We start from the raw sequence: 25,510 nt of genomic DNA, 5'->3' as shown, positions 1-25,510 counted from the left end.
ACATTACGGAGCAGACTTGAGGCCAAACTCAGTTCTGGGAAGCACGGTTGTTGCGGAGCTGCCGTACCAGGGATGGTCCCGTACGCCAGCTGGGGCCAGGGCTTGAGCCGGTGTAGAAATCGACTGTATAAAAGGCTAATAGCCAGAAAGGGGATTAGGAAAAAAAAAAAAGAAAACAAAACAACCCCCAGCAATATCCAATTTCTTCTTCCATGCACAGCAGCAGCACGGCATTGCCTGGGTCTGGTTTTAGGCGCTCCGAGCCGCAGACTGGCCGTGTTCAGGACACCGTGTACCACAACAAACCGGAGTAAATTGTCAGTGTTTAATTGGAGCCTGTTCCTCTTTATCAGCCCGGAGGAGTTACAGAGCGTTTGCTCGTGTGCAGATTCTGCTCTGATTACAGGCTGTGAGCTGTTATCAGCAACGCAGCTTCACAAAAGCACGGGAAAAGCCAGGTCCCCGACGAACGACACCTCTCCTGTGGAGCACTGCAAACCCACCTCTCGTGTGCCAATGCCCTGGGAAACTCTGGGGATGGTGAAAGGCTGGAGGGTACGGCCAGGCACCCGCCTGGTTGCTCCCTTGCAGAAGCCCTCGTGTGTTTGCAGCTCATCTCATCTTGGGCATCCCTTTATGTTTTGCTGAAGTGGTGGTCCTGGACAGACAACAGCCTGTTGTTACTCAGGGCGCTGGTTTAGCATCATTCCCTCAGGACACATCTCAGGACCACATCTTAACTCGCTTGGCTTACAAGAAAGGTCTCGCTGAAGGTATCAAGAGTCAGGGCTTGACCCTCCATCCCCTCCCGTGCCCTTTGCTGTGCTGCCCGGGAGCTAACGGCCGCTTGCAGATTTCTTTAGGAGAAACCCAGTTTGCACTTTTAGCCTTTTTTACTGTTCTCTCAAATATTTCATTGCCCATGGACATTTTTTTGGGGGAAAAAAAAAATCCCCATTTAAATCAAGCCCATTGTTCCCACTAAACTGAACTACAGAAAGATTTCAGAACGTGGTTGTGATTTGCCACATCTGTTATTTTTATGCATTGTTTTTGTGCCAAGAGTTTCATAAAAGGTGTTATATAACTGCATCGTATCACATAATTCAACATGTTTCCACAATTAGGAGCCCACGTGAGCATTTAAGCAATGATCTTGCCCGGGTTTTTTATGTTTCTGTACATCTTTTAGCCCAGCCAGCCAGAGATACAAAGATGAACTGTGACTGTGGTTTCTCATTTCTCCTACAGACTCTGCTGTCGTTTACTGATGGCCAAGTTCATCTGTGATCCGTGCTGCATGGATCACTGCTGCATTTGCATTTAAAAAATAAACATATATTGCTTGAATCCTGTGCACTGTTTAACGGAACAAGCAGAGATTTATCCCACGGTTGCATGTAACCGGATCATCTCTCTTCAAGACACTAATAGGTTCATTGTTTTCCAAATATTGCAAGATCAGCATTTATCACATGAAAAGAAAAATACATTTGCACTGAAAGCTACTGACGGACAGTTGGATCTAAGACTGGAGAAACAATGTGAGAAAACAATTTAAGTGATTCGATATAAAACTGCTTTAGCTGTTCGCTTGACGAGCGGTGCTCTCTGAACACTTGGCACTGAACTCCAGATGACCGTGCAAACCCAGCCATCGCTCCTCGTCACCCTCCCGGGGACAGTCCCATATTCCTGAAGTCCCCCTCCTGTAAATGCAGAAACACTCTGTATAATTGGGGGAAATTGGAAAGAGGGACTAAGCCTGCACAGTCATCACCGATCACATCTCAACGATGTCCTAACGCCTCTCGCTGTCTGTGAGAATCACAGGATGGTTTGGGTCGGAAGGGACCTTAAAGGTCATCTAGTTCCACCCCCCTGCCATGGACAGGGACACCTTCCACCAGACCAGGTTGCTCAAAGCCCCATCCAACCTGGCCTTGAACACTTCCAGGGTTGGGGCATCCACAACTTCTCTGGGCAACCTGTTCCAGTGCCTCACCACCCTCATGGTGAAGAATGTCTTCCTAATAGCTAATCTAAATCTCCCCTCTTTCAGCTTAAAGCCATTACCCCTCGTCCTATCACTATGTGCCCTTGTGAAAAGTCCCTCTCCAGCTTTCTTGTAGGTCCCTTCAGGTACTGGATGGCGGCTAGAAGGTCTCCCTGGAGCCTTCTCCAGGCTGACCAACCCCAACTCTCTCAGCCTGTCCTCACAGGAGAGGTGGTCCAGCCCTCTGATCATCTTCGTGCCCTCCTCTGGACTCGCTCCAACAGGTCCATGTCCTCCTGATGTTGGGGGCCCCAGGACTGGATGCAGTACTGCAGGTGGGGTCTCACCAGAGCGGAGTAGAGGGGGAGAATCCCCTCCCTCGACCTGCTGGTCATGCTGCTTTTGATGCAGCCCAGGATACGGTTGGCTTTCTGGGCTGCAAGCCCATGCTGCTGGCTCACGTTGAGTTTCTTGTCAACCAACACCCCAAGTCCTTCTCCTCAGGGCTGCTCTCAATCCATTCTCTGCCCACCCTGTCTTTGTGCTTGGGATTGCCCCGACCCAGGTGCAGGACCTTGCACTTGGCCTTGTTGAACTTCATGAGGCTCGCACGGGCCCACCTCTCGAGCCTGTCAAGGTCCCTCTGGATGGCATCCCTTCCCTCCAGCGTGTCCACACCACACAGCTTGGTGTCGTCAGCAAACTTGCCGAGGGTGCACTCAATCCCATTGTCCACGTTACTGACAAAGTAAGAAGGGCTGGTAAGTAACAAATGAGGAGGCATCCTAGGGGAACCACAGCATCTTCGGCAAAGACCACTTGTGGAACAATTTTGGAGGATCTCAAAGAGGTTTGCAGACAGGCAGGGATGGTTCAGCACGGAGCCCACTGCCACTCTGGATGCCCACTCAGCAAGGTGGCTTCAGCTCCATTGCCCCTTTTCCCCACCACCTTCCCCAGTTAAAAAAAAAAAAATTAATGGTGGGCCATGAAATCAATCCAGAAATATCTGCAAGTCCATGAAGACAGAGATGCCATTTCTGGAAGAATCCCCCAAAGGAGACTCTTCAACCTGTGAACAGGGACCAGGAGTTTGGGTCTGATGGAGCTTTGCCATGGAAGGGACGGGTTTGTTCAGACACACTCCACAGTTTTGCTGTAGGTGAACCACCGAGAACTTTGGAAATTTCCAGCCTGGCTCTGCTTTAAATGAAAAGCTCCATCTTGTTCTCCTGGGTCAGATATTCTGCACGCAGTTCCTAATTTGGACCATAGTTCTGGAAAACTTGATTAGAGCTGTGAAAACGGAATTTTTATTAGGGAGAACTGAGCTCTTGCCAAGGTTTATTTTTCAAGGGAGTAGGACCTAATCCTAGAAGTAGTTCCAGGGCTGTGCTATTCTGGATGCCCTTGCAACGGTTTATGGCAATTATGCAGCCAAACCTGGACTGACTGGTAATGTTTGCTTTGGACAAGTTGCTACAGATGGCAAGCGACTGCAAATGTACTTCTCAACCTGGTGCAGGCATCACTGAAAATGCATTTTCTCTAAGTTGCTCTTTTTTTTTCTCTCTTTTTTTTTTTTTCTTCATTTTTAGACAATTAATATGTACCCAAATCCATACTACCTAAAACCAACCAAGCACTTAAAGGCACAGAGAATAGAGAGTAACATATCTGTGTTCAGACAGAAGCCTGTTAGATGTAATCATCGGATAGACAAATCTCCTTGCCAGCTTTCAAAGCTCAAATTTCTGCAAAATCAAATATAAAACCCCTCTTTAGGTGGATGCTTTTCAGGGAATAGCACATCAGTTTCCTCGAGGGAACCCACAAAGCTTATGGCGTGGAGTGACCCTCTGGAGGGAGCTTTACATCTCTACGGCAAGCAGTAACCAGACTGAACTAAGCCATAAATTCAGGAATGCATGGGAAAAGAGCAAATTAAAATGTGCTATACTTGGCAGGTTCCTTTGCAAGCGTAGTACTTATGAAAGGTGACATTAACGGCCCCAGCAGCTGAAGGCTGCTCTTTCTTCCAGAGCTGGGGTAGCACAAGCAGGAGCAGCAAAGGCTTTCCCAAAAAGGTGCTCCCATCCTCTCCCAAAAGGGCTTTGCCTTGGCTGCAAGAGCTTCTGCGGTGCTGCCCGCCCGTGCCCTCCCGGCTGGCACAGAGCTCACCGGTGGCAATTTGGGACGGGTTTGGAATGAGGAACCCACCGCCAAGACATGCCGGGGATGGGGGCAAGCGGGCCTCGGGGACCTCAGGACCATCCGTAGGGCACCTTGACTGGCAACGAGCAAACTGGGACCAAGACTCCTGCAGTTCTGCATGCAAGCACTGTGCAACGCATCGTGCCCACTGCTCCCTTCCTAGGCCACCAATTAAATTAATTGCAACACGAGAGAAGCGGCCCTGGGCAGTCAGACTGCCGGGGCGAGGTTCTTGGGGACCCAACATCCCATCACCGCCTCCAACACACGATGGGCTGCAAAACGTCCCTTCTCCAGCACCGGCACCAGTCCCCCCGCCCGCCCCCTCCCCAGTTAATCCGCTTGCACTGTGGCAATAGCAGCTTAATTCCTCCACAGAAAAATAGTGAGAATTAATTTGTTAGTGTCAAATTATACCTTTGGATGTGCATGTTCAGCTCTTACAGACTTCAATGAAAGCCTGGCCTTCACGCAGGCAGATGTGGGCCTTTCGTGTTTGTAGCATGCTTTGAAGCTGGGCTGGTGTTAGGAGGTGTGAAATACTCGGGGGAGGCGAGCTCACCCCACTCGCCGGCTCCGCCACGGTCAGGCAGCAAAGCGAGGCGAAAACAACAGGCGCAATGCGGGAAGTCAGATCCCACAACTTCATTAAGAGTCAGAAAGGAGATCAAAGGAAAGAATTTTCAGCTTAAAAAAAAAAAAAAAGGGGGAAAATATGTTTTAAGTTTCGAAGAAAACCACAGAGTTCACTTTGTTACATGAAAATAAATAAGTGAGTTTGTAAGCAAGGCAGAGCTACCCTGCCGTATGCCTTTCTCTCATCCACGCAGCGCAGAAAGTCTTGTTTGCACCCAAACCTCCATCGATTTAATTAAACCCATACCTCCTTGCATGTGGACAGGACACTCCAGCCTGTTTACATACAGCTCATTGCGGTCCTGTTCACACTTGTCCCTAACATACTCAAATTAAACCCAAAGGACGCCAGCCGCACACTTCACTGCACAAATTAAACTAAATGGATTTACACAGAACACTGAAGATGAAGGCGGGAGGAACCTCCAGCCAGGCAAGGATTAGACACACACGTTGTCCCCAGCCCTTGCAGCCAGCCCGAAGAACATCCTGCCAGCCAGACCCAGAAATAGCCGGGATTTTTCCCCTAAGAAAGAGCTTTTTGAGTTTGCTAAGGTGAGGCCGAGGCAGCCATCGGCTCACGACGCATTTCGGTCACAACCGCACATTGCAGGTCCACTTCAGCCACCTGGACAAACAGATGTCTGTGGTGCCAGGCGGGCTGCACCCAAGGGACCGGCCGGTGTCACTGCGGGGCCTCCATCATCTCTGAAAGGTCACGGCAATGCTGATGACTGGGAGAAAGCAAATACGACACCCAGCTTCGGTCTGGGCAAGGAGGAGGATCCGGAGCGGTGCAGAACAGTTGGTCGCACCAGCATCACCCCAGGAAGGTGACGGAGCAAATCCTGCTGGGAAGCATTTCCAAGAGGCTAAGATGACGGCGATTGGGAACAGCCAGCACAGGGTCCCCAGGCACAAATCGTTCCTGGATGCCCTCTGTGCTGAAAGGGCTGGTTCTCTGGGCCAGGGGAAAGCAAGGGGGTTCATTTACCTTGACTTCAGCAAGGCCTTTGGCACGGCTTCCCATAGCATCCTCATAGCCAAACTGGTGAGGTACGAACTGGATAAGCGGACGAGTAGGAAGATTGGCCAGACTGCCAGGCTCGAACGCCGTGTTCGGGGTACAAAGTCCAACTGGCAGCTGGCCAGCAGTGCCGTCCCTCAGGATCAATATTGTCCTTATTAGCCACCTGGATGATGGGACAGAGCGTTGGCAGATGACACCGAACTGGGAGGAGCAGTCGATGCTGGGGAGGACAGGACTGCTGTTCGGAGAGACCGGGACAGGCTGGAGAAAGGACACGGACCTGGTGAAGGCAAATGCCCCTGGGCTGGGACAAGCCGACGTGCCAACACAAGGAGGGGGCGGCCGGCTGGAGAGCAGCTTCGCAGGAAGGGACCCGGAGGTTCTGATGGGCCGAGATGTTTGGGGGCTGGAGCACACAGTGTATGGGGAGATGTGGAGGGAGCTGCACTTGTCCGGCCCGGAGAGGAGGAGGCAAAGGGGAGGTCTCGCTGCTACCTGCAGATCCCAAATGGGATGGCGCAGGGAAGGTGGGGCCAGGCTCTGCTCAGAGGAGCACAGTGAGAGGCAACGGGAAACATGAGAAATTCTGAGGAGAAGACAGGGAAAACCTTTTTTGATTTTATCATGAGGGAGGTCAAGCACTGGAAGCGGAGGGAAATCGTGGACCTCCTTCAGATATTCAAGTCTCAGCTGAACACAGCCCTGAGCAACCTGATGTAGGTGACCCTGCTTTGAGCCGGGGTTGGACTAGAGCCCCAGCTCCCTTCCAACCTGGATGTGACCTGCTGGTTTCCAGACCCAGCCTGGGCTTGGATGGTTATTGGAAAAGGGAACGCGTTTTCCTTGTGTCTCTGCCCAGTACTCACCCACCCGCAGTCCGTGATAATGCTTACTATAGAGATAAAACAGCATTGAAAGGGCACGCTCAAAGTCAGAAGACTCTTACAAACACATCTTCCATAAAGCATGCCACGCTAGCCCGAGACTAGACAACCTGTTTTCAAAAAGGTTGATCAGGCGATTTTTTTTCCTCCCTGACGCCAACAGCAAATAGTCCCTTAAAATCGAAGAGCAATATTAAAAAGTTAATGCTTTTTAGATGCTTGCTGGCAAGTTCTTTGTACTTAATGATTAGACTTTCCAAGCAAATGTGTCTTTTGACGATACAGTTGGTGGAACCTAAATAATCCTCAAGGAGGCAAATTAAGGACCATTTTCCTCACTTTCAACTGGAGCGTTCGCCTTCCTGGTGTTCACATGAGTACAGCACTATTTCTCTGATACCATTCTGTAAATCTGGTGAGAGCTTTATGCATTTACTAAAGAGTCTGTCCTCACTTCAGGACAGCATATCTTAGATTAACCATAACAGTACCACTGGTCTAGTCCCCAGCATCAGGGCTGTGACCTCCCGTTCAGCCTGGGTTTCTCCTGACACCAGGATTTCATGGAAAAGCTGCTTTTCCCCTCTTCCCTGGGTTGGGAGGGGTGGTCAGCAAACCTGCGAGGGACACACGAGCCTCTCGGGACTGCCCCCCACCCATGGCACCACACTGCTTGGGCACCCCAGCCCTGCACGGGTGGGGCTGACATCCTCCCGTTGCTCATTTTCTTCCCCTCAAGTCCTCCAGCAGAATATTGTCCAAGCACTTTTTTTTTTTTTAAACTCCCTGATGGCCACCATCCCACATCGTAGCGGCAACACCCATCGCCCTAAAGCCCCCGGGGACAGCAAGAGCCTGTTTTTCTCCTCCTGCCCCCAAAAGCTACTGCTTCAGGAGGGACTCGACAGCTTCACCGCTGCGCGTCCATCTCGCGCAGAGGCTCTGTGCTGGGCTGCTCCCCCCGCGCCCCCCACCCCAGGCTCAGACTTGCTTTCCCAAGGGGTAATTTTGGTAGTTTCCATGGAAGTTACACAGAACCTCAGTTCAAAACCAGACAAACTCCAGCGAGGAGCGCAGAGCGGCGCTGGGAACGCCATCTCCTGGCGTCCTCTGAATCCGGCCACGCTGGCGCTGGAGAGACAACCCGCATCCGAGCTGACCCTGCTCCGCACGGGGTCAACGGCGGAGGTTTGGGGCCTGTGACACACCGATCGAGCGGGTCCCCGCCACGCTCGGCGCCCGGTGCGTGCCATAGCGGTGCAGTCCCACGCGGTCGGTGCACACATTCACACCCCAGTGCAAACACCCTGCCTAAACCCGGCAGCTGATGGGTCGGGCGCTTTGCGTCGCTGCTGCAGACCCACCAGAGAGCATCCACCAGCCCCGTGTCCACCCACACTCCGGGGCGATCCCCTTGTGCGAGAAAAGCACCTGCAATTCAACTCCAACTTCAGCGCGATGGCTCGGAGCACTCCTCAAAACGAGAGGCCAGGCTCCACCCGGTCGCCGCGACTGTAACACGGGGGTCTCTGGCATCTGCACCCCCGTTAAGAGGGGAGCTGCTCTGCAAAGGGGACTTTCGGCTCAGAGGCAGCAAACCCCAGAGCAGACACCGCTCCATCACTGGAGCCACCGCGTCTGCTTGCCTCCAAATAAGCAGCCTTGTGTACAAGAGGAAGATAGCATATGGGGAGAAGCCTTGGCAAAGCTGGAGGTCTGGTGATCGGCTCCTTGGAGCTGCTCTGCCACTGGCCTGAAAGAACAACTCCATCAGCTACAGCAAACAGACCTTCTGCTTCCCCCAATTCAGAATTCATCACAGGCTCAAATACAGACACTCCGGGCTTTTTCCTGCTTTAATTATTTAAAAATCCTAACTCTGGTTGTTTGTTTCCAGGGGCTATTACTGCATTCAACTATTTTAAGACTGGAGAAAAAAAAAGGGGAAGAAAAAATTTGAAGCCTTTCCCTCATTCTGCTGGTGAAGTCTAATTCACTCTAATTATTTCATATTACTTAGGCTATAATAGTTTCATAATTTCTAGTATATTAAGCACTTAATACATTGTGTCATTTGAAGTTGCATATTAAATTCAGCAAAGTACATTTTAATGAGAGCTAAGTAGTGTGAAAACATTAATACAACACAATAGTTCATTTTTGCACCCATGTTCGTAAGCGCCACCGCCGCCACGCACGGTGTGCCCGGGCAGGTGAGCGCAGCGGAGGCCGGACGAGCTGCCAGGGATAGCACGGCTCCGGCAGCCTGGCACGAGGGAAGCGGGAGCTGGGAACGCACCGCGCGCCAGAGCCCGGCTGCGGGTCCTGACCAGGGGCTGGGGTCAGGAGGGAGAGCCGCGCCGAGGTGCGGCAGTGCCAGCGGCACGGCACGCTTCCCCCCAGGGCCAGGCACCCAGGCCAGGCTCCTCCGTGCTTCTCCACGGGGTCACCCTGTGCCACCTCCAGCCCACGAGGTGCCAGCGATGGCCCAGCCGGAGAAGCACAGAGCAGCCTGCGAGGAAAGAGGCTCAGCTGCTCCCCTGCAAGCTCCAAAGAGGCCCAACGATTCCATTCCCTCAAACCACCCGCCTCTCGTCTTGCAGAGCTCGACTCTTATCTTTTTATTCACCTCTTTGCTATCGTCTCCCCGGTCTACGCATCCCTTCCGCGTCCCAGCAAGACGATCCCCGTCCCCGCAGTCTTACCTGGGTGAGAGATGCCACCGGCACCCCCAGCCCCGCTGCTCCCGCTCAGGGTCACGTACTGCGGACACCTTCTGCGGCTCGCAGAGCGCAAAAGGACGCCTGTCCCCGAACAAGCCGCAAGAGCTTTGCCTGGTGCTCTGAGAAACGAGGAGAGCCCGAGAGAGTCAGCTGCACCTCCACCCCAAGGGTTTTGTAACCTTCAGCCCAACCAACCGCGTCCACCTGCCCCAGCTCTGGCTCGGGTGGTCTTCCTCACCCACAGGTGAGGAGGGATGCGGCTCCCGCCCCGGCACAGCTGATCCCAGGGTCAGGCACCCGCGGCCCGGTCCCTACCGAGGGGGATAACGCCTAATAAAAACCCCGGGGTTCGATCGGAGACTCGCGGGGGGATTTAGGCCGGGAGGCACCTCTGGAGCCCCCGCCCCGTCGGCGGGGGGAGCTGCTGCGCTGGCAGGATGCGGCCGTGCAAGGGGACCCGGGAGGGGGGGCAGCTCCCGGTCCCCTCCCTTCGCCAAGCACCCCCGCGGGGTGCCGCCGGATCGGGCCCGGCGGCCGTGTGCGGGGCCGGGGGGATGCGGGGCCGGGGGGATGCGGGGCCGGAGCACCGCGCACCGCTGCCCCGGGGGGGGGGGGGGGCTGCACTGCCGGCTGTGCCCACGCGGTGGCGGCCCAGGCCGCGGAACCGCCGCGGCTCCGCCTAATGAGAGCCCCGGAAACTAATTAACGAGCGATCGGCGCTGCGGAGCTCCCGGGGACGGCTCCCACCGCGGGAACCCCGCGGGCAGCGCCGGGACGGGCAACGCGCAGCCCCCTCCAGACTGCCCCCCGCCCGCCCCGTCCGTGCACCGGTCCCCGGGGTGCTCGCGGTCCCCGCACCCCCGGTGCATCCCCGGAGCCCCGGTGCAAGGTGCATCCCCCGGTCCCGGCCCCCGCAGCCCCGGTGTCCTGCAGGACAACCCGCGGTGCAACGGGCGGTCCCTCCGGCAGCGCCCCGGGTGGGAGGTGCAGCCCCCCCAGCCCGCTCCCCGCCGCGGAGCCGCGCAGGGTGAATCCCGGGCTAAACCCGGGTATTCGGGGTAAGAGGTGCGCCAGCACCTCCACACCCGCCCTCGGAGCTCATTAACGTGATACTTTCATGTGTGAAACGAGCATATAAATGAGCATTAATGAGCTCCCGGCTGCGGCGCGGAGGAGGAGGGGGACCGGGGAGGCCCCCCCCCCCCCCCGGCTGCGGCACCCCCCGGGGGTGGGTGGGGGGGCCGTGCCGTGCCCGGGAGCGGGGCCCCCCCCGCCCCCCCGGGCCAGTCCCACGGAGCAGGCGGCTTCTTAAAGTCGGTTTTTATTAAAGAAGCAAAATCACGTACAGAGGGGCTCCCCCCGGAGCGGGCGAGCGTTGTTCTGCCTCCGGAGTCGCGGAGCGCCCGTTAAAGTGCCGTTACATCCATAAATTTACAAGGGGGTGGGGAGGGAGGAGGGGGCCCGGGGGGGGGGTAAATATACATCATAAATAAATAAAAATCCAACAAATACTGTACCAAGAGAATCACAGTACATTTATATCCATTGCACATAGCCACTTTTGTTTCCAGTCTGGACAAGGGATGGAGAAGCGGACACACAGGGAGGGAGGGGGAGAGGCGGAGCGGGGGGCCCCGGGGGGCGCGGGGGGGGGGCCCGGCTCCCCCTCCGGCCGGCCCGGGGCCGCTCCCCGCCGTATTGCCAGTCCGAGGAAAGCCGGGCTCCGAGTCCTCTATGTACAAGTGTCTCCTCGTGGAAATGGCTTGTGTGGGCTCTGCCCGCATGGCTTCGGGGAAGGGGGGTCCGGGGGGCGGGGGGGGGCTCACTGGGGCAGCAGCGGCGGCTTGAAGGAGCAGTTCCCCGTGCAGTGCCGCGGGGTCAGCATCTTGCAGGAGAAGTGATGCAGCGCGTCGTGGGCCTCTGCAAAGCGACGGAGCCGTCACCCCCGGGCCCCCCCTACGCGGTGTCGGTCCCCCTTAGACGTCTGTGCCCCCCCCGCCCCGTCCTGCCCCGGTACCTTTCAACTTTTGCTGGATGGCGTAGCGCGCTTTCCGCTCCTGGTCCAGCTCGTTGCAGAGCGTATCTGGGATGGGGGGAGAGCATCACACGGCGCCGGGGGCGGGGGACACACACACACACCCCCCCCCAGGGCGCGGCCGCCCCGTCGGGGATGCGCTGGGCCCAAGGGCATCGCGCTCGTCCGCAGCGCGGGGTGCCGGGGGGGCGGTGCGGGATGCGCGGAAAGGCGGGGGGGCTGCGCGGGGCCCCGGGGGTCAGGGGGGCGCGGGGGGCGGGGGCCGGGAGAGGGAAGTTCCCGTGTAACGGTGCCTCGCAGCCGTTTGCGGGGCGGCTGGAAACGCCGAGGGGAATCGGGGCGCAGGAAAGGATATCGGTTAAAACCAAATTATTTTAAAAAAATTAAATAACTCGAAAGAGGGACAAAAAGGAGATAGAAAATGAAAGCCCGACTTGCCGGCTGGCCGGCCGGGCCGCACCTCGGACGATCTGCAGCTGCTGCACCATCTCCTCCCGGTACGCCAGCTCCCGCTTCATCTGGTCCTGGAAGTTATCTGCGGGGCGGGGGGGGTCAGCACCGCGCCCCGGGCGGGGCGGGGAAGCGGGGGGGGGGGGGTGGCCGGTACCTTTCAGGCTCTGGAAGTCCCTCTCCAGCTTTTTCCTCAGCTCCATTTGCTCCAGGACCAGTTTTTGTAACTCGTCTGTTTAAAAATACACGGCAGGGTTGGGGGGGCGGGGGGGGGGGGGCCGCACTTTTCCATACGGAGGCGGCTCAGCGCGGCGCTAATCGCATTACCTTACGTTAATCACAGGAGTTAATCACTCCCGCAGAAAACACAAATACCTCGAGCCGCGGGGAGAGGCCGGGGGGTCCCGCCTGCCCCCCCCGCCCCCCCGCAGCCCCCCGCCCCGCCGCGGGACGCGCCCCCCCTTTCCCCTCACCTCGGGCCAAATTTTCGATGTCCTTTTCCACCAGCTGCGACCCGGCGACATCCATGCCGAGGCCGTCCTCTCCTGGCGGGGGGGGGCAGAGGGCCGTCAGCCCCGCCGCGGGGGGCTCCGCCGGCCGCGCATCGCCCCGCGGAGGGGCCGCGCGTCGCCCCGCGGAGGGGCCGCGGCGGAGCGCGGAGCGGCGCTTACCTCTGTCGGTATTTACAGGGCTGGGATGGGAGACATTCCTTTGGTCCTGATAGGATTTTCTGGTCTCTAAATCCTCTGCCGCGGAGTGATTGTCTTCTTTATCTTGCTCTTAAAGTTAATAAACCGATTTTCAACCATAAGCAATGAAAGTAGGGTCCTGATATATCCTTAATTACATAATTACGGACAAAGCCCTCGTTAAAACCTTCTTAGCGGACACCCTAATCGCTTTGCTCTTGGAAAGCAGCTTGCTGGCAGGAGCTTTGCCCCGCCGGGCCGTGCGCGGCCCCGCCAGCCCATCCCCGCCGCCCCGGCCCCGGCCCCGTCCGACGGCGGCACCCCCGGGCCCGGGGGGGGGCCTGGCCGCCCCCCCCCCTCCGGCAACCGTTTGCGCTCGCTTTTCTCCCGAAACGCCCCAAACGAAAGCGGCGGCCCGGCAGCCCCCCCGGGGCTGAGCTGCCGGCGGGGGCCGCGCCCGGGGCCGCGCCCTCGAGGCGCCGCGGCCTCCCGGCCCCCCCGGCCCGTTTTACCCTTAGCCTCGGGGGTGCACAGGTAGGCGGCCGGGGCTCCCAGGGAGGCGGCGGTCTTCAGCGGCTGCAGGTGCTCCCCCCTGTCCGGCGCGTACACCTACAAAAGAGCGAGTCAGGGCGGCGGCGGGGCGCCGCGGGGCCCCCCGAGGGCAGAGCCGCCCCCCCGGCCCCGCACCTCGTAGGCGCCCCTGCTGCTGCTCCGCTCGGGGCTGCCGTCGGGCGGCTGGCCGCCCTCCTCCGCCGCCGGCTCGCCCGCCTTCTCCTCGGGCCCCTCGGCCCCGGCGGGCGGCGGCTCCTCGGTACCGGCCAGCAGCCGGGGCGGCGGCGGGTCCCGTCCCTCGGGGGGGGCGGCGGCGGCGGCGGCGGCGTCCTCCTCCTCGTCCTCCGGGAAGCGGTTGGACTCCACGTCCACCTCGGGCTCCTCGGCCGTGTCCCCCCCGGGGGAGAGCGAGCGGTAGCTGGAGCTGCCCTCGCTGAGGAAGTCCGGGGAGAGGTAGCCGGGGCCGCGGGGGGCCGCGCCGCCGTAGGCCTCGCGGGTGCCGTAGAGCTTGGCGATGCTCTCGGCGTCCTTCACCACCGGGCGGAAGGCGGAGAGGTAGCTGCCCTTCCGGGGCAGGGGCAGCGGGGGGAGCAGCGCCTCGTCCCCGGAGCGCTCCTCCTCGCCCGCCGCCCGCGACAGCGCGCTGGGGCAGCGCTCGCCCTCCGCCCCGGCGCCCTCCTGGGGGGTGGCGCTGCTCCTGCCGCTGCCCGACGGCTCCGAGCCCTCCGGCTCGCCGTGCCGGCCCGGCAGGCCCGGGGGCTCGGCCGCCGCCGCCGCCGCCGCCGCCGCCGCCGCCACCACCACGGCCGTGGCCGCCGCCTTGGCCTGGCTCTGCGCCGGGTAGGGCGGCACGGGCAGGCTGCCGGCGGCCGGCCAGAAGACGGGGAAGGAGGGGTAGACGCCGGCGTCCTTGGCGGCCCCGGGCTGGGGGGGCGGCTGGGCCGGCTGGTGCGGGTGCGGGTGCGGGGGTCCCCAGAACATGCCGGGGGGCAGCGCGCCGCCCTTGCCCGCCTCGCCGCCCCCCGCGCCGCCCAGCGCGTCCTCCTGCTTCTTGGGGCAGAGTCCGAAAGCGGCGGCGGGGAAGCCGTAGGGGTGGGGGAAGAGCGGCGGCGGCAGCTTCTGCAGCATCCCGAAGCCCTTGCTGGGCACCGGGATCACCGGGTAGCTGCGCACCGCGCCCGCCCCGCCGTGCGCGCCCGCCGCCCCGCCGTGCGCCGCCGGCAGCCCCAGCGCCCCGCGCTCGCCCGCCGGCTCCTGCCCGCTGCAGCGCAGGCTCTTGTGCGCCGGGGCCAGCTCGGGGCCGGCGGGCGGCGGCGGGTGCAGCGCGGCCTTGGCGGCCGGGGAGCCGGCGCCGGGCCCGCCGGCGGCCGCCCCTTGCAGGGAGAAGGTCCGCTTGCGGGTGCCGCCGTTGAACATGGCCTTGACATCCTCCCAGGCGTGCGACAGCTCCTCCGTGGCCGTCTTGTCGCTGAGCTTGAGGTGGCGGCGCCAGGAGTTGAAGTTGGCGGCGTCGGGCTGGGTGTACTTGGAGTCCGGGGTGCGGTGGGAGTGGAAGATGAACTTGTTGGGGGAGAAGTACATGCTGCAGTAGCTGCACTTGATGCACTTGGCGCGGGAGCTGTTGTAGCGGGCCGGGATGAAGCTGCCCCGGGAGCCCCAGGCGCACTCGTGCACCACGTCGAAGGCGAAGTTCTCGGGCAGCTTGGGCGGCTTGTGCTCGCCCAGGAAGGACTTGCAGAGCCGCTCCGCCTCCCGCTTGGTGATCATGCCGCAGCGGCGGGAGGAGATGGGCATGGCCCCGGCCCGCCGCAGGATCTCCAGCTGCACCGGCGTGCACTGCACGCAGGTGATGCCCAGGGCCACCCGCCGGTTGTGGATCTCATTGTAGCTGTAGTTCTTGAGCAGCGTGTTGGAGATCTGCGCCAGGCACAGCCGCTCCTGCCCGTCGATGACCAGGGACACGATGGGCACGCCGTACAGAGAGGTCTCACCCACTTGGTTGGGCTTGAGGGTATTGGAGCCCTGGTACGGCTGCAGCTCTTGCTTTGAATTCGGGGAGGAGCTTGCATCTCTCCCATTTCCCATCTGACTGGCGATCGCCTCCATTCCCCCCCAAAACGCCCCTGCAAAACAAAATCGGGGAACGGCGCGGGTTAGAAGCGCTCCCGGGGCCCCGCCGCCGCCCGCCGCCGCGCCCGGCCCGCCGCTCCCGCAGCCCCGCTCCCCGCTCCGCGCTGCCGGCCCCGGCCCGCCCCCCCCCCCCCCTCCCCGGGCCGCTGCCGCAGGACCCTCCCCGCCGCGGGCAGACCGGCCGGGGAGGTCCGGCGGGGCCGCAGCGCGTCCCCCGCCCCGCGGCCGCCGGTACCGAGCTCCGCCGCATCCGCCGCCGGGCGCGGAGCCGCCGGCCCCGGCAGCGCGGAGAAAGCGGCCGCCGCGGGGGCAAGGGCGTCCCGGGGGGGGGGTGTGGGGGGTGTGGGGGGGGGCTCCCCCCGCCCCGGGTCCCCGGGAGGTGCCGCCTCCCTTCCCTTTGTGCCGGCTCGCCGAGCCGTGCCGGGCCGCCCGTTGCGGCGAGCCCCGGGCGCGCTCCAACGAAAGGCGCCGGAGGACGCGACCGGCGCGTCCCGCGGCGGCGGGGCCGGGGGGGGCCGAGCCCCGGGCCGGGCCGGGCGGGCCGAAACTTGCCGCTCGGTGCCCGCGGGCGGGCGGAGCGGGCGCGGCGGGCCGGGAGCCCCTTTGTCGCGGCCCCGGCAGGCGATGGGGAGCGGGCGGATTAGGGGCCGGGGCGGGCGGGACCCGCGGCGCCGAGCAGCAGACGGGCAGCGGCGCACCGGGCAAATTGGCTTAGCGGGGGGGGGCTGCCGGCGGTAAGCCGCTTCCGTGGTGATTACACGAAATACGGGGGAGCGCCTCCCGAAAACGCCCCCCGACCCCCCCCGCCATCCGCCGCCCGCTCCCACTTACCGCGCCGCGGAGCCCGGCTGGACGTGCAGGCTCTCCTCGGGGCTAGGGGCCGCAGCCCGGCGCCGGGGCCGCCATCAGCCGGCGGCGGGGGGGCGGGGGGGCCCGTCCCCGCCGAGCCCTTTACCGCGGGCAGGCGCCGGGGCGCGGGGAGGGCGGGCGGGCAGCGGCGCGCCCTTCACCGACGCCTCGGGGCCGCCGCCCGCCCCGCCGCCGCCGCGTCCGCCCGGGCGAGATGCAACAAGAGCGAGTGACCAGCCGCGCCACCGAGGGAGGATCCGGATCCCTACTTGGAGACGCTGCACATTGATCCGGTGACAGCTAAAATAACGGGAAGACACACCCACTTAGCACCAGCATATTTACATTAACTGCCTCCGGGACCCCGCGGCCGTCAATCACCGATGCGCTCCAGTCAATCACGGCGCGGCTTTAAGGCACGGCGGAACGGGGAGGGGGGGGGCGTGGGGGGGCGTGGGGGACCGCCACCGAGCGGGGACCCGCCCGGGCTGCCCGAGGTAAGAGCGGGGAGCAGCCTCGGGCCGCACCTGCGCGGGGCTCCGCGCCTCTCCGCGCCCCCTCCTCCCCGCGCCACCTCCCGCGGTGTGGGCATCCCCGGGGGGGGGGAGCGATGCTCGTTGAAAGTTTGCGTGGGGAGAGGGCGGCAACGAAAAGAGGAGCCCCGGGGGGGTGGCGGAGGGGCCCCATCGAAATCGGGGATGCGCTGCTACCGCGCATCCCCCCCGCCCCCAGCGGGGTGCGCGCTCCGCCGGCGGGGCGCGGGTGCGGGAGCGGCACCGGGGGGGGGGGGGGAGGGACAGGGGACATCGGGACGGCAACGAAATCGCCGGGAGGCGAGGGCGGCGGGGGGCGCGCCCGTGTTTTTTCGTTCCCCACGGGGGCCCACTCCACGCCGGCAGGACCGGGGGACACCCCCCCCCCCCGCTCCGGTGGCCGCCGGTCCTGCCGGCGTGGCGGGGGCCCATAGCCGCGTCCCTGCCCCGGTTGGGTCCCCGCATGCAGCGCTCGTCACGGCCACGTTAATTAAACTGTAATTAATCATCGCGTCCGGCCGCGATCGGCGCAATTACACTGATCAAACAGAAGTTAATAACGGCGCGGATCGCCCCCGGCTATCACTTTTGGGGGGGTGTCCGTCCCCCCCTTTCCCCGCCATCACCAGCGGCGCCGGGAGAATGCGGCGGAGCCGGCGCGGAGCGAAACGCAGGTGCGGAACCACCCATCGCCTCCGCGCTCCCCGGGCCGCCGCGCTTGAACCGGCCCCGCTCCACGCTCCCACGCGGGACAGCGGCCGCGGCTCCCCCCGGGACGTCCCGTCGGGGGCGGGGGGGGGGGGACGCGGACCGGGTGCTGCCGGCCGGGCCTTGCGGCGCGGCCTTCCCGCAACGATCGCAACCCGAGCCGGTAATTATTCCTCGCCTTTTAATTATTGATCCCCCCCCGCACCCTCCAGCTAGGCGGGCGCAGGAGCGCGGTGGGACGCGCCCGCGCTGGGGCCGAGCCCCGCTGCCCCTCTCGCCGCCGGGTTTCGGGTGGTCCCACGGCGATAAATACCCGCAGTGGCCGCGGAGCCGTCTGCGAGGCCCCGCCGGGCTGCGAGGCACCGGGAGCGGCGCGGACCCAGCCGCCTCCCCCCCCTTCCCGGGGCCGCTCCCTGCGGCGGCACGTGGCGGCGGGGCGGCGGGGGGCTCCGGGAGGATGCGGCTCTCCCCCGGCCCCCTCCAGCGTGCCCTTCCCCGGGCCCTGCGGCTGCCCCGGTGCCCGCGGAGCTCCTGCGGAGCGGCGGAGCCGCCTCGCCCCGACGGCGGTGCGGCAGCGCGGAGCCCCGCTCCGGGGTCCGGCTGCGGGGTCCGGCTGCGGGGTCCGGCTGCGGGGTCCCGCTCCGGCCCCGCCGCTCCGGCCGCTCTCCCCGCCGGCCCCCCGCTCCTCGCAGCCGCCGTATCTTTTAACAGTTGAATTGACTGCAGTTTTTGTCAGTTAATTAGGTTTAATTTACATAATTAGTACAGTATAAAGAGTATTGGGGATAATCAGGAGGTACGTCTCGCTTACTGTGTAAACACGGATTCGGAATTAAAAATCAGATGTAATTAAGGCGTGTGCGCGCGGCTTTTAATTGTAATGAATTTCTAATTAACGCTCAACGATCGCCGCACGCGAGAGCCGGGACGGTTGCGGGCACAGCCGCCCCCCCACCCCCCCCGGGGGGGGTCGCCCGGCGGGCCGGGGTGCGCGGCCGCGGAAGGAGCGCGGCGGGGCGCGGAAGGAGCGCGGCGGGGCCCCCCCCGGCCGCCGGGGAGGCGGCGGGCAGGGCGGTGAGCCCCGACGGGACCCCCGCGCTCCGCGGGCCGGTGCCGCTGGCAGGCGAGGCCGAGGATAATTTAGGTTAAAACTTAGGGAGCCGTGTCACGGGTGTATAAATAAATAATCACGCGGGGACGGCGGCGAAAGGCCCCTCTCTCCTGGAGGGCTGCGCCGAGATTGCCACATAAATCACGGCGGTCTAATTCAGTGGAAGTTTAATAAACGCCTCCTATTGGAAATGAATGTTGCCCATTTAACAGTTGTATCAGCACCATATAAAACCATGACCCCAATAAATTTAATTTTAGAGGCCGATCAATCCGGGCTTCTCTCTATCGATCCGCAGCGGCTCTGCGCCTTTACAGCCTCTTCCGCGGCCCTTCCCGGGGCGGGGGGGCGGGGGGGGGAAAGGAGCGTTTCGATTAGACTCTTTATTAGGAAAAGATTGCTCCGAGAGGCCTGAAAATTAAACGGTGACATTTTAATTACTGGACATTGACAAAGGGAGCGGGCGGCGGCTCGCTGCGGGCCGGGCACACTCCGCCTGACCCGGCGTGCTGAGCACCCGCGGAGGGCGGGCGGGGACGGGCAGCGACGCGGAGAGGCAGGATCGGGCCCCCCGGGGCTCCTGCCGTGCGACCCCCGGGGCCCTCTCGGTGCGCCCCGGGGCCCCTTCCGAGTGCCCCGGCTGTGCGCCCCGGTCCCCGCCCCGATACACCCCCTCTGCGCACCCCGGCTTTGCCCCGTGCACCCCCCCGGCTATGCACCCCAGTCTCCCACTGTGCCCCCCCACCTATGCACCCCCTGTCTCCCACCGTGCACCCCCCACCTATGCACCCCAGTCTCCCACCGTGCACCCCCCACCTATGCACCCCAGTCTCCCACCGTGCACCCCCCACCTATGCACCCCCAGTCTCCCACCGTGCACCCCCCACCTATGCACCCCCAGTCTCCCACCGTGCACCCCCCACCTATGCACCCCAGTCTCCCACCGTGCACCCCCCACCTATGCACCCCAGTCTCCCACTGTGCCCCCCCCACTTATGCACCCCCAGTCTCCCCCCGTACACCCCCCACCTATGCACCCCGAGTCTCCCACCGTGCACCCCCCCACCTACACACCCCAGCTCTCCCACCGTGCACCCACCACCACCTATGCACCCCGTGGCTCCCACAGTGCACCCCCCCACCTATGCACCCTGTGTCTCCCACCGTGCCCCCCCCACCTATGCTCCCCCTGTCTCCCACTGTGCAACCCCCGTCTATGCACCCCCAGTCTCCCACCGTGCACCCCCCCACACCTATGCACCCCAGCTCTCGTGCCGCACCCCCCCACCTATGCACCCCAGCTCTCGTGCTGCGCACCCCCCCCACCTATGCACCCCAGTTCCCCCACCACGTCCCCCCTTCTGTGCCCTCCACCAATCCCACTGTGCCCCCCCAAGCACCCTCAGTCCCCCCAGCACTCACCCTGGCCCTCCCCAACGTGCACCCCTTGATGTGCCTCAGGTTCCCCACTCTCCAATCCCCCCCGACCGCTGCCACCTCGTCCCCTGTCCCCCGAGCCCCGAGTCCCCCGGCAGTGCCGCCCCTCACCTCTCCGGCCACCCAAGCCCTCCCCGCGCCGTCCTCTAAATCTGCCTCATTTCCCTCAGCCGGAGCGGCTGCAGCTGCAGCGTACGGGATCGATGGACACGACTTTATTGAGCAGGTTCCCAGAGATGGCGCGGGATGAGCCGAGGGCAGCAGTTAACGCTGCCTTCGCCCTGCCGGGCCGTGCCACGCCGTGCCAGGACAGCCGGCCTCCGCGGCCTTCCAGGACAGAGCTGCACTTGCCCGCGTGCCGGGCCTGGCCAGCGGCTCTGTCTCAACCACAGAGAAGTTTTCCTCCTCCTGCCCGTAAAACCCCAGACATCCATTTGCCATTAAACACCTCCCGGGCTGACCGGCTACTTATAAACCTTGAACTTTCACTGCAGGACTCGGCGGCGAGAGCAGCCGCAGTGGGGGACCGCCGAAGCAGCAGCCACTCCAGTAGCCGGTAAGGCTCAACCTATAAATCCTCCCCTTAGTGCACACTTGGAGTTTATGGCCGTACCCTTTACCGAAGGTAAAGCGGCCCCGGGTCAGCGCAGCTCCTCCGCAGCCGCACCGCCGCGTTCCTGCTGCAGCTTCCCGCAGGGGAAGGCGCAGACCTCTGAGCTTTGCTTTTCTTAAAGCACAACCTTCTTTTTATTCAATGATGTGAGCAAAATACACTAAACCAGAGATTTTTTAATTTTTTTTCCTTTTTTTTTGCTATTAGGCCTTCCCAGACCAGGCCAGGCAGCCCGGCGGTGCAGTGCTGATGAGCTGGGGGAGCAGGATGAGGCCAGCAAGTTCAGGGGACGGTCCCCACATCCCTCCGGATTTCTGCCCCACGGTGCCTGTGAGCCCCCCCAGCCTGAGGGGTCCCTCAGGGACGGTTGAAGACGGGTTACCCTAAAATACCTGCTATAGCACTGTCATGCAGCGGGCCCCGGCTCCCCCTCCCCGCCGGAGAGCCCCTCTGCTCCTGGGGGGACATCGTGCCCACCGAGCCGTAGCATTTGGGGCTCGGGCTGGTTCCTGCCCCAGTCTCTGCAGGGCACGGGGCAGCCCCAGGGCAGCAGTGGGGCAGGGACCGGGCTGCGTGGGGCAGGATTCACCCACAAATAACCTCACACGGCTGAAGGGGGTCTCCTGAGCACCCTCCGGAGAAGGGTGCCAGAGAGAGAGGTGTCCTCTGAGAGGCCAGAGAGCTCTCGTGCAGCTCTCAGAGCGCTGGGGTCACCCGTGACGTGTTTAACTCAGCCCCGTGGATGCTCCGAGGCCTGCCTGGGCTGGCTCCCGGCGGCTGAGCGAGGACGGGTCTCCGGGGGGTATTGTCGGGGTGTTCATCTCTGCCGGTTGCACGTCTTACCGGGAGGAAGATGCCCAAAGATGCTTTGTCCCCAAGAGGCTGAGCAGCCTCGGGGTCCTTCGCCGGGAGCACGCGGGGGCCGCCTGCTTCAAACCCCTGCGGAGGCGAAGGGTTTGCTGCTCCCGTTCACTGCCCGAAGAGGCCGAGGGTGTTTCTGCGTGTCCTGGACCCCCGCGCTGCGGGGAGCAGCGGAGCAGCCACCGACGGCTCCTCTTGGTGCTGGGGAGCCCCTCCAGAGCGGAGCACTGGCTTGGGGTATCTCGGCTTTTGCAGCCCCCTGAGCTGCCTCCTCCCTCCTCTTCCTCACCAGCCAAGGCTGCAGGCTCCCTGGGGGGGTCCCAGGTGCAGCTCCCGGGGGGCTGGACGCCGATGGCCCCCCTGGGCTGTCCCGCCCGGAGGCAGCGCTGGGCAGAGGGAGCACAGTCGGAGCCAGAAAGCCGAGTGAGCTGTGTCAGCCCCGGTGGCATCACCCCCTTCCCCACCCGCAGCCGAAGTCCCTCTGTCACCAGACAGTGGTTTCTGCCATGGGCTCCCAGAGCCTCCGCTCTCTCTCCATCAGCGGATTTTGCTCCCTGCAGGACTAGGGAATTTTTTTTTCCAGCTAAGACCTGAATCCCCAGGTTTTGCTTCAGACCTGGCCCACATGCTCCCTGCATCATAGAGGCGGAGGGTCCCTGCGATCCATCCCTTTTCCATTGATGCCTCCAGGTAAACTTTCCCCGCAGGACCGCAAAGCTCCGCGAGGCAGGAAAACACATACGCCACTCCCAGATTCAATCCTCCGGTTTGCTTATGCTCTCGGATGTCAAAGGGATCAAATGAAGCTCCTGAGAGCTGTTCCTCGTGATCGCTCAGTTATTAACGTTAGCCCATCGCTGGCCGCTGCCGTCCCTGCTCCACGGACGTTACGCCCGGGGAGAGGGAGGGGTTGGGGACCCCTCGCAGCCCCCGAAGCCGCAGCCCGCTGCAATTCCCCGTTTCTGGTTTCTTTGCCAGATGTATGCGTGCGTACAGGCACACACACAGGCGCGCACACACGCAGCTTTTCAGGCTGTTATTCAGAAAACAAAGACTGACACTGCCTTCGGAAAGCTGACAGCAGGATGTATTTGGCCACGGGGGTACAAGAAACGAAATATTTCCTAATTCTGTGCTGTGTTTAAGGGCAAACTACCCCAGGCTTATCTCACAGGATGAGCTTTGCCTGGCAAGGATCACAGGCGGGGAAAAGCGGAAAACATGGGCAGTTTTGGCACAGATGGGACATACCCGGTTTCCTCCAGAGCCCGTGAGCTCCCGCCTCCGTGCTGCCGTAGGAGACCGGGTCCATCGGTACCACCATGACTGAGGTTACAGGGAGAGGAGACAGAGCGGTGAAACTGGTGTGGGGCTGCTGGTGGAGTCCCTAAACGAGCTGGTGGGATGGGGAGTGGGACTGGGGGGCGATGGGGGGGTCACTGAGTGCATCTATAGCATCCACGGCTGAATTAATGTGTTCGTCACGCGCCCCTCTCATGCCATCTTCTGAGCAGGACTCAGTTGCAGGGTGTAATATTGCTGCATTTTCTGCCAGCTTTTTAGCCAAGAAATGCCCCGATTCAGACTCCAGAAGGTTGCAGCGGGATGGGGGAGAGAGGGACAAGGGCCCCAGGCAGCCCCAGCTCCAGCGCAGCTCCTGCCTGCGGGGAGAGCAGCACTGCTGAGCCCCTTCGCAGCACCCAGCGCTTCCAGCCCTGCCTGGCAGCCAGGAAAACCTCCCTGTCTCTTCGTTTCCCATCCCCGGAGCGGGTTTCGGGGCCGGGATGATGTTACACGCAAGGCTGGCGGCAGAGCCCGGGGCTGGGCTCGTGGCGGCACGTTTCACGTGTCTTGGCGATCTCAAAGTCACCTCTGCGTGCACGCAGCCCCCGCGCCGAGGCAGGATTTCCTTAGCCCAAATGCAGCACAGCAGCCCCACTTCGTCGTGCTGCTCACCGGGCTGCACCCCAGGGGATCCCTTCAGCTGGGTTGGGGGGGGGACCCTGCACCACATCGGGGTGCCCCATGCCAGGCTCACCCCAGCTCCCGCTGTCCTGCATGGCACAGAGACGGGGTCGGCACGCACTTGCTGCAGGGAGAGGAGCCCGGACTGGGTGCAGACCTGCTGGGGAGCTGCTTGACGTGGGTGGGGGCACCCAGAAAAGCTAAATCTGCCCAGACCCCGGCCCAATTTTATCGCCTTCCCCCCCTTCCTCCTACTTTCGCCCCTTGGTGCTGACGGGTGGTGGTGAGAATTGGGCTGAATTAATTGAACTGGGCTCTGTGGGCACCAGGGGCTTGCACACACGCGTGCAAAGCAGGGCCAGGACGTGGGTTGGAAGGGGAGAGTGAGGTGCTGTGCTGGGGGGACCCCCAGTAGCCCCCATGCAGCAACGCAGACTGGGCTGCGGGCTCCAGACCTCCCACGAGGATCCAGCATCCAGAGCCATCTCCACGGCCGGAGGCGGCAGTTCGGGATACTCGGGGTGGCGGCGAGGCTGGTCGTGCTGAAGAGGAGCCGCGTTTTCCTCACCCCACCCGCTCCGCTCGCCCATCCAGCCCTAATCCCCCCCAAACGGCGTTAACCCGGCGCTGGAAGCGGAGCGGGGTAGAAGCGGTGCTGCCGAGCAGAACCCCGGCCCCTCGTCCTCCTCCCGTCCCCCGGCGGCACCGAATTCAAGGACTTGGGGAAGGAAAGATGACAGAGGCCCCAAACCTCCCCCTGATTGCTGGATTGATTAAGTATACTGATGAAGACAGCAAGGTTAATACGCATGCCAGTGAATTATAACACTGTCAGCCCCACAGCCGGGAGATTTTTCACGTTTCCATCAGCGGGCATCCCGCACAGATTTTCAGGGTGACGTCTTCCCCTCCCGACCTCCCTGCCAGGGAAAGCGAGAGGAAAAGCCTTGGTTTTCCTGACTTTTTAACTAAATGCGAGGGAGAGACTTTTTATCCCGAGAAAGCTAATGCAAACTGTTAGAGATAAATAAATGGAAGAGCTGCCTATAGTCTGGTTGGCTCACAGGGAAGAAATTTGTCTCACTTTAGAAAAAGGACCTGAAGGTACGAGGGCCGTTGACTCATTCATTGTACTGTTATCTGCCAGGGAGGTTGTGACATCAGAGCAATTAAGACAAACTTTAGTCTATAAGTTCATGCCTGCAACCTCTATACTTCAAAAGAAGACAAACGATCCCTCCAAGGAAGGAAACAAAGTCTTTTCCAGGCTGCTTCCCGAGTAACACTTCGGATGTGCAGTGGTTCAGGAGGAATGTTTCACCGCGTGGGTTTTTTTAAGCTGCTGGTATATAATAAACTACCTGAGCTTTTTTGTAGCAGAAGTTTTATTTCTGATGCAAACCCAAGCAGAGAGAAGCCCCCACCGCCTCCCCCACCACGTCACACACACCGACTCTGCCTTGCACCCTCCTCCTCTCTTCTGTGAGGGTTTTTTAATAAAGCGTCTTAACACAAGGACTGATTAAATGTGTGTCGGTCTGTCGTGGAAGCGTACACAGAAACTGCAGGAGTAACAAATACACAGCGGGGACACAGCGATCGTTCTTCTTTCCTTTACGGTAACAAACCTGGGAGCCTTTGCTTGACCCAGCTGCGCCCATCGTGCAGCGACTCCGACGTAAGAAAATAAGTGATCAAGGTAGAGCCGAGAAAGGCAAGACGCTTCCGAGCAAGCCACGAACTGCTGTGGTAAGAAGTAAAACCCTGCAGCCTTTCTCTGGCCGTGAGGGCAAGCGGCGCAGCACGGCTTGGGCCCCTCTGCGCAGGCTCTCTTCCCCCCCCCAGCTCGTGGGACGCCGCGCAAGCCCGTGCCGCGGCCCTCAGCCTCCTCGCGTGGCACGGGCAGAACCTCGCACCCTCTGTGCTGCTGCTGTTTGCAAACTCCCCGTGCCCGCCGACAGCCCGTCTCGGCCGTGCGGGGCTGCCAGCCCCGGCTGCTGCTCGCCCCGCGGCACCCCTGCTCCCCGTTTAGGAGAGCGCTGTCCTCGTTCACCTCACCTCTTTCCACCTCAGCAAAACCCTTCTGCGCTCACG

The 25,510-nt window shown here is 61.9% G+C and overlaps 1 protein-coding gene across 1 annotated transcript; it reads right to left on the bottom strand.

The window, feature by feature from the left end:
- Positions 1–11,305: 11,305 nt before the first annotated feature.
- SKOR1 (SKI family transcriptional corepressor 1) lies at positions 11,306–15,315 on the bottom strand. The gene is made up of 8 exons (XM_059824087.1): positions 13,345–15,315; positions 13,170–13,266; positions 12,640–12,747; positions 12,442–12,513; positions 12,126–12,200; positions 11,979–12,053; positions 11,501–11,566; positions 11,306–11,403 (listed from the first exon to the last, which is right to left on the bottom strand). Exons 1-8 carry the CDS (start codon positions 15,313–15,315, stop codon positions 11,306–11,308), a joined length of 2,562 nt encoding a protein of 853 aa, XP_059680070.1.
- Between the last annotated feature and the right edge of the window lie 10,195 nt (positions 15,316–25,510).

Source organism: Gavia stellata, chromosome 13 (genome assembly GCF_030936135.1).
Source record: "Gavia stellata isolate bGavSte3 chromosome 13, bGavSte3.hap2, whole genome shotgun sequence".
Classification (NCBI taxonomy): Eukaryota; Metazoa; Chordata; class Aves; order Gaviiformes; family Gaviidae; genus Gavia; species Gavia stellata.
Note: the sequence above shows the minus strand (reverse complement) of the source record. Positions and strands in the feature narration are given on the sequence as shown.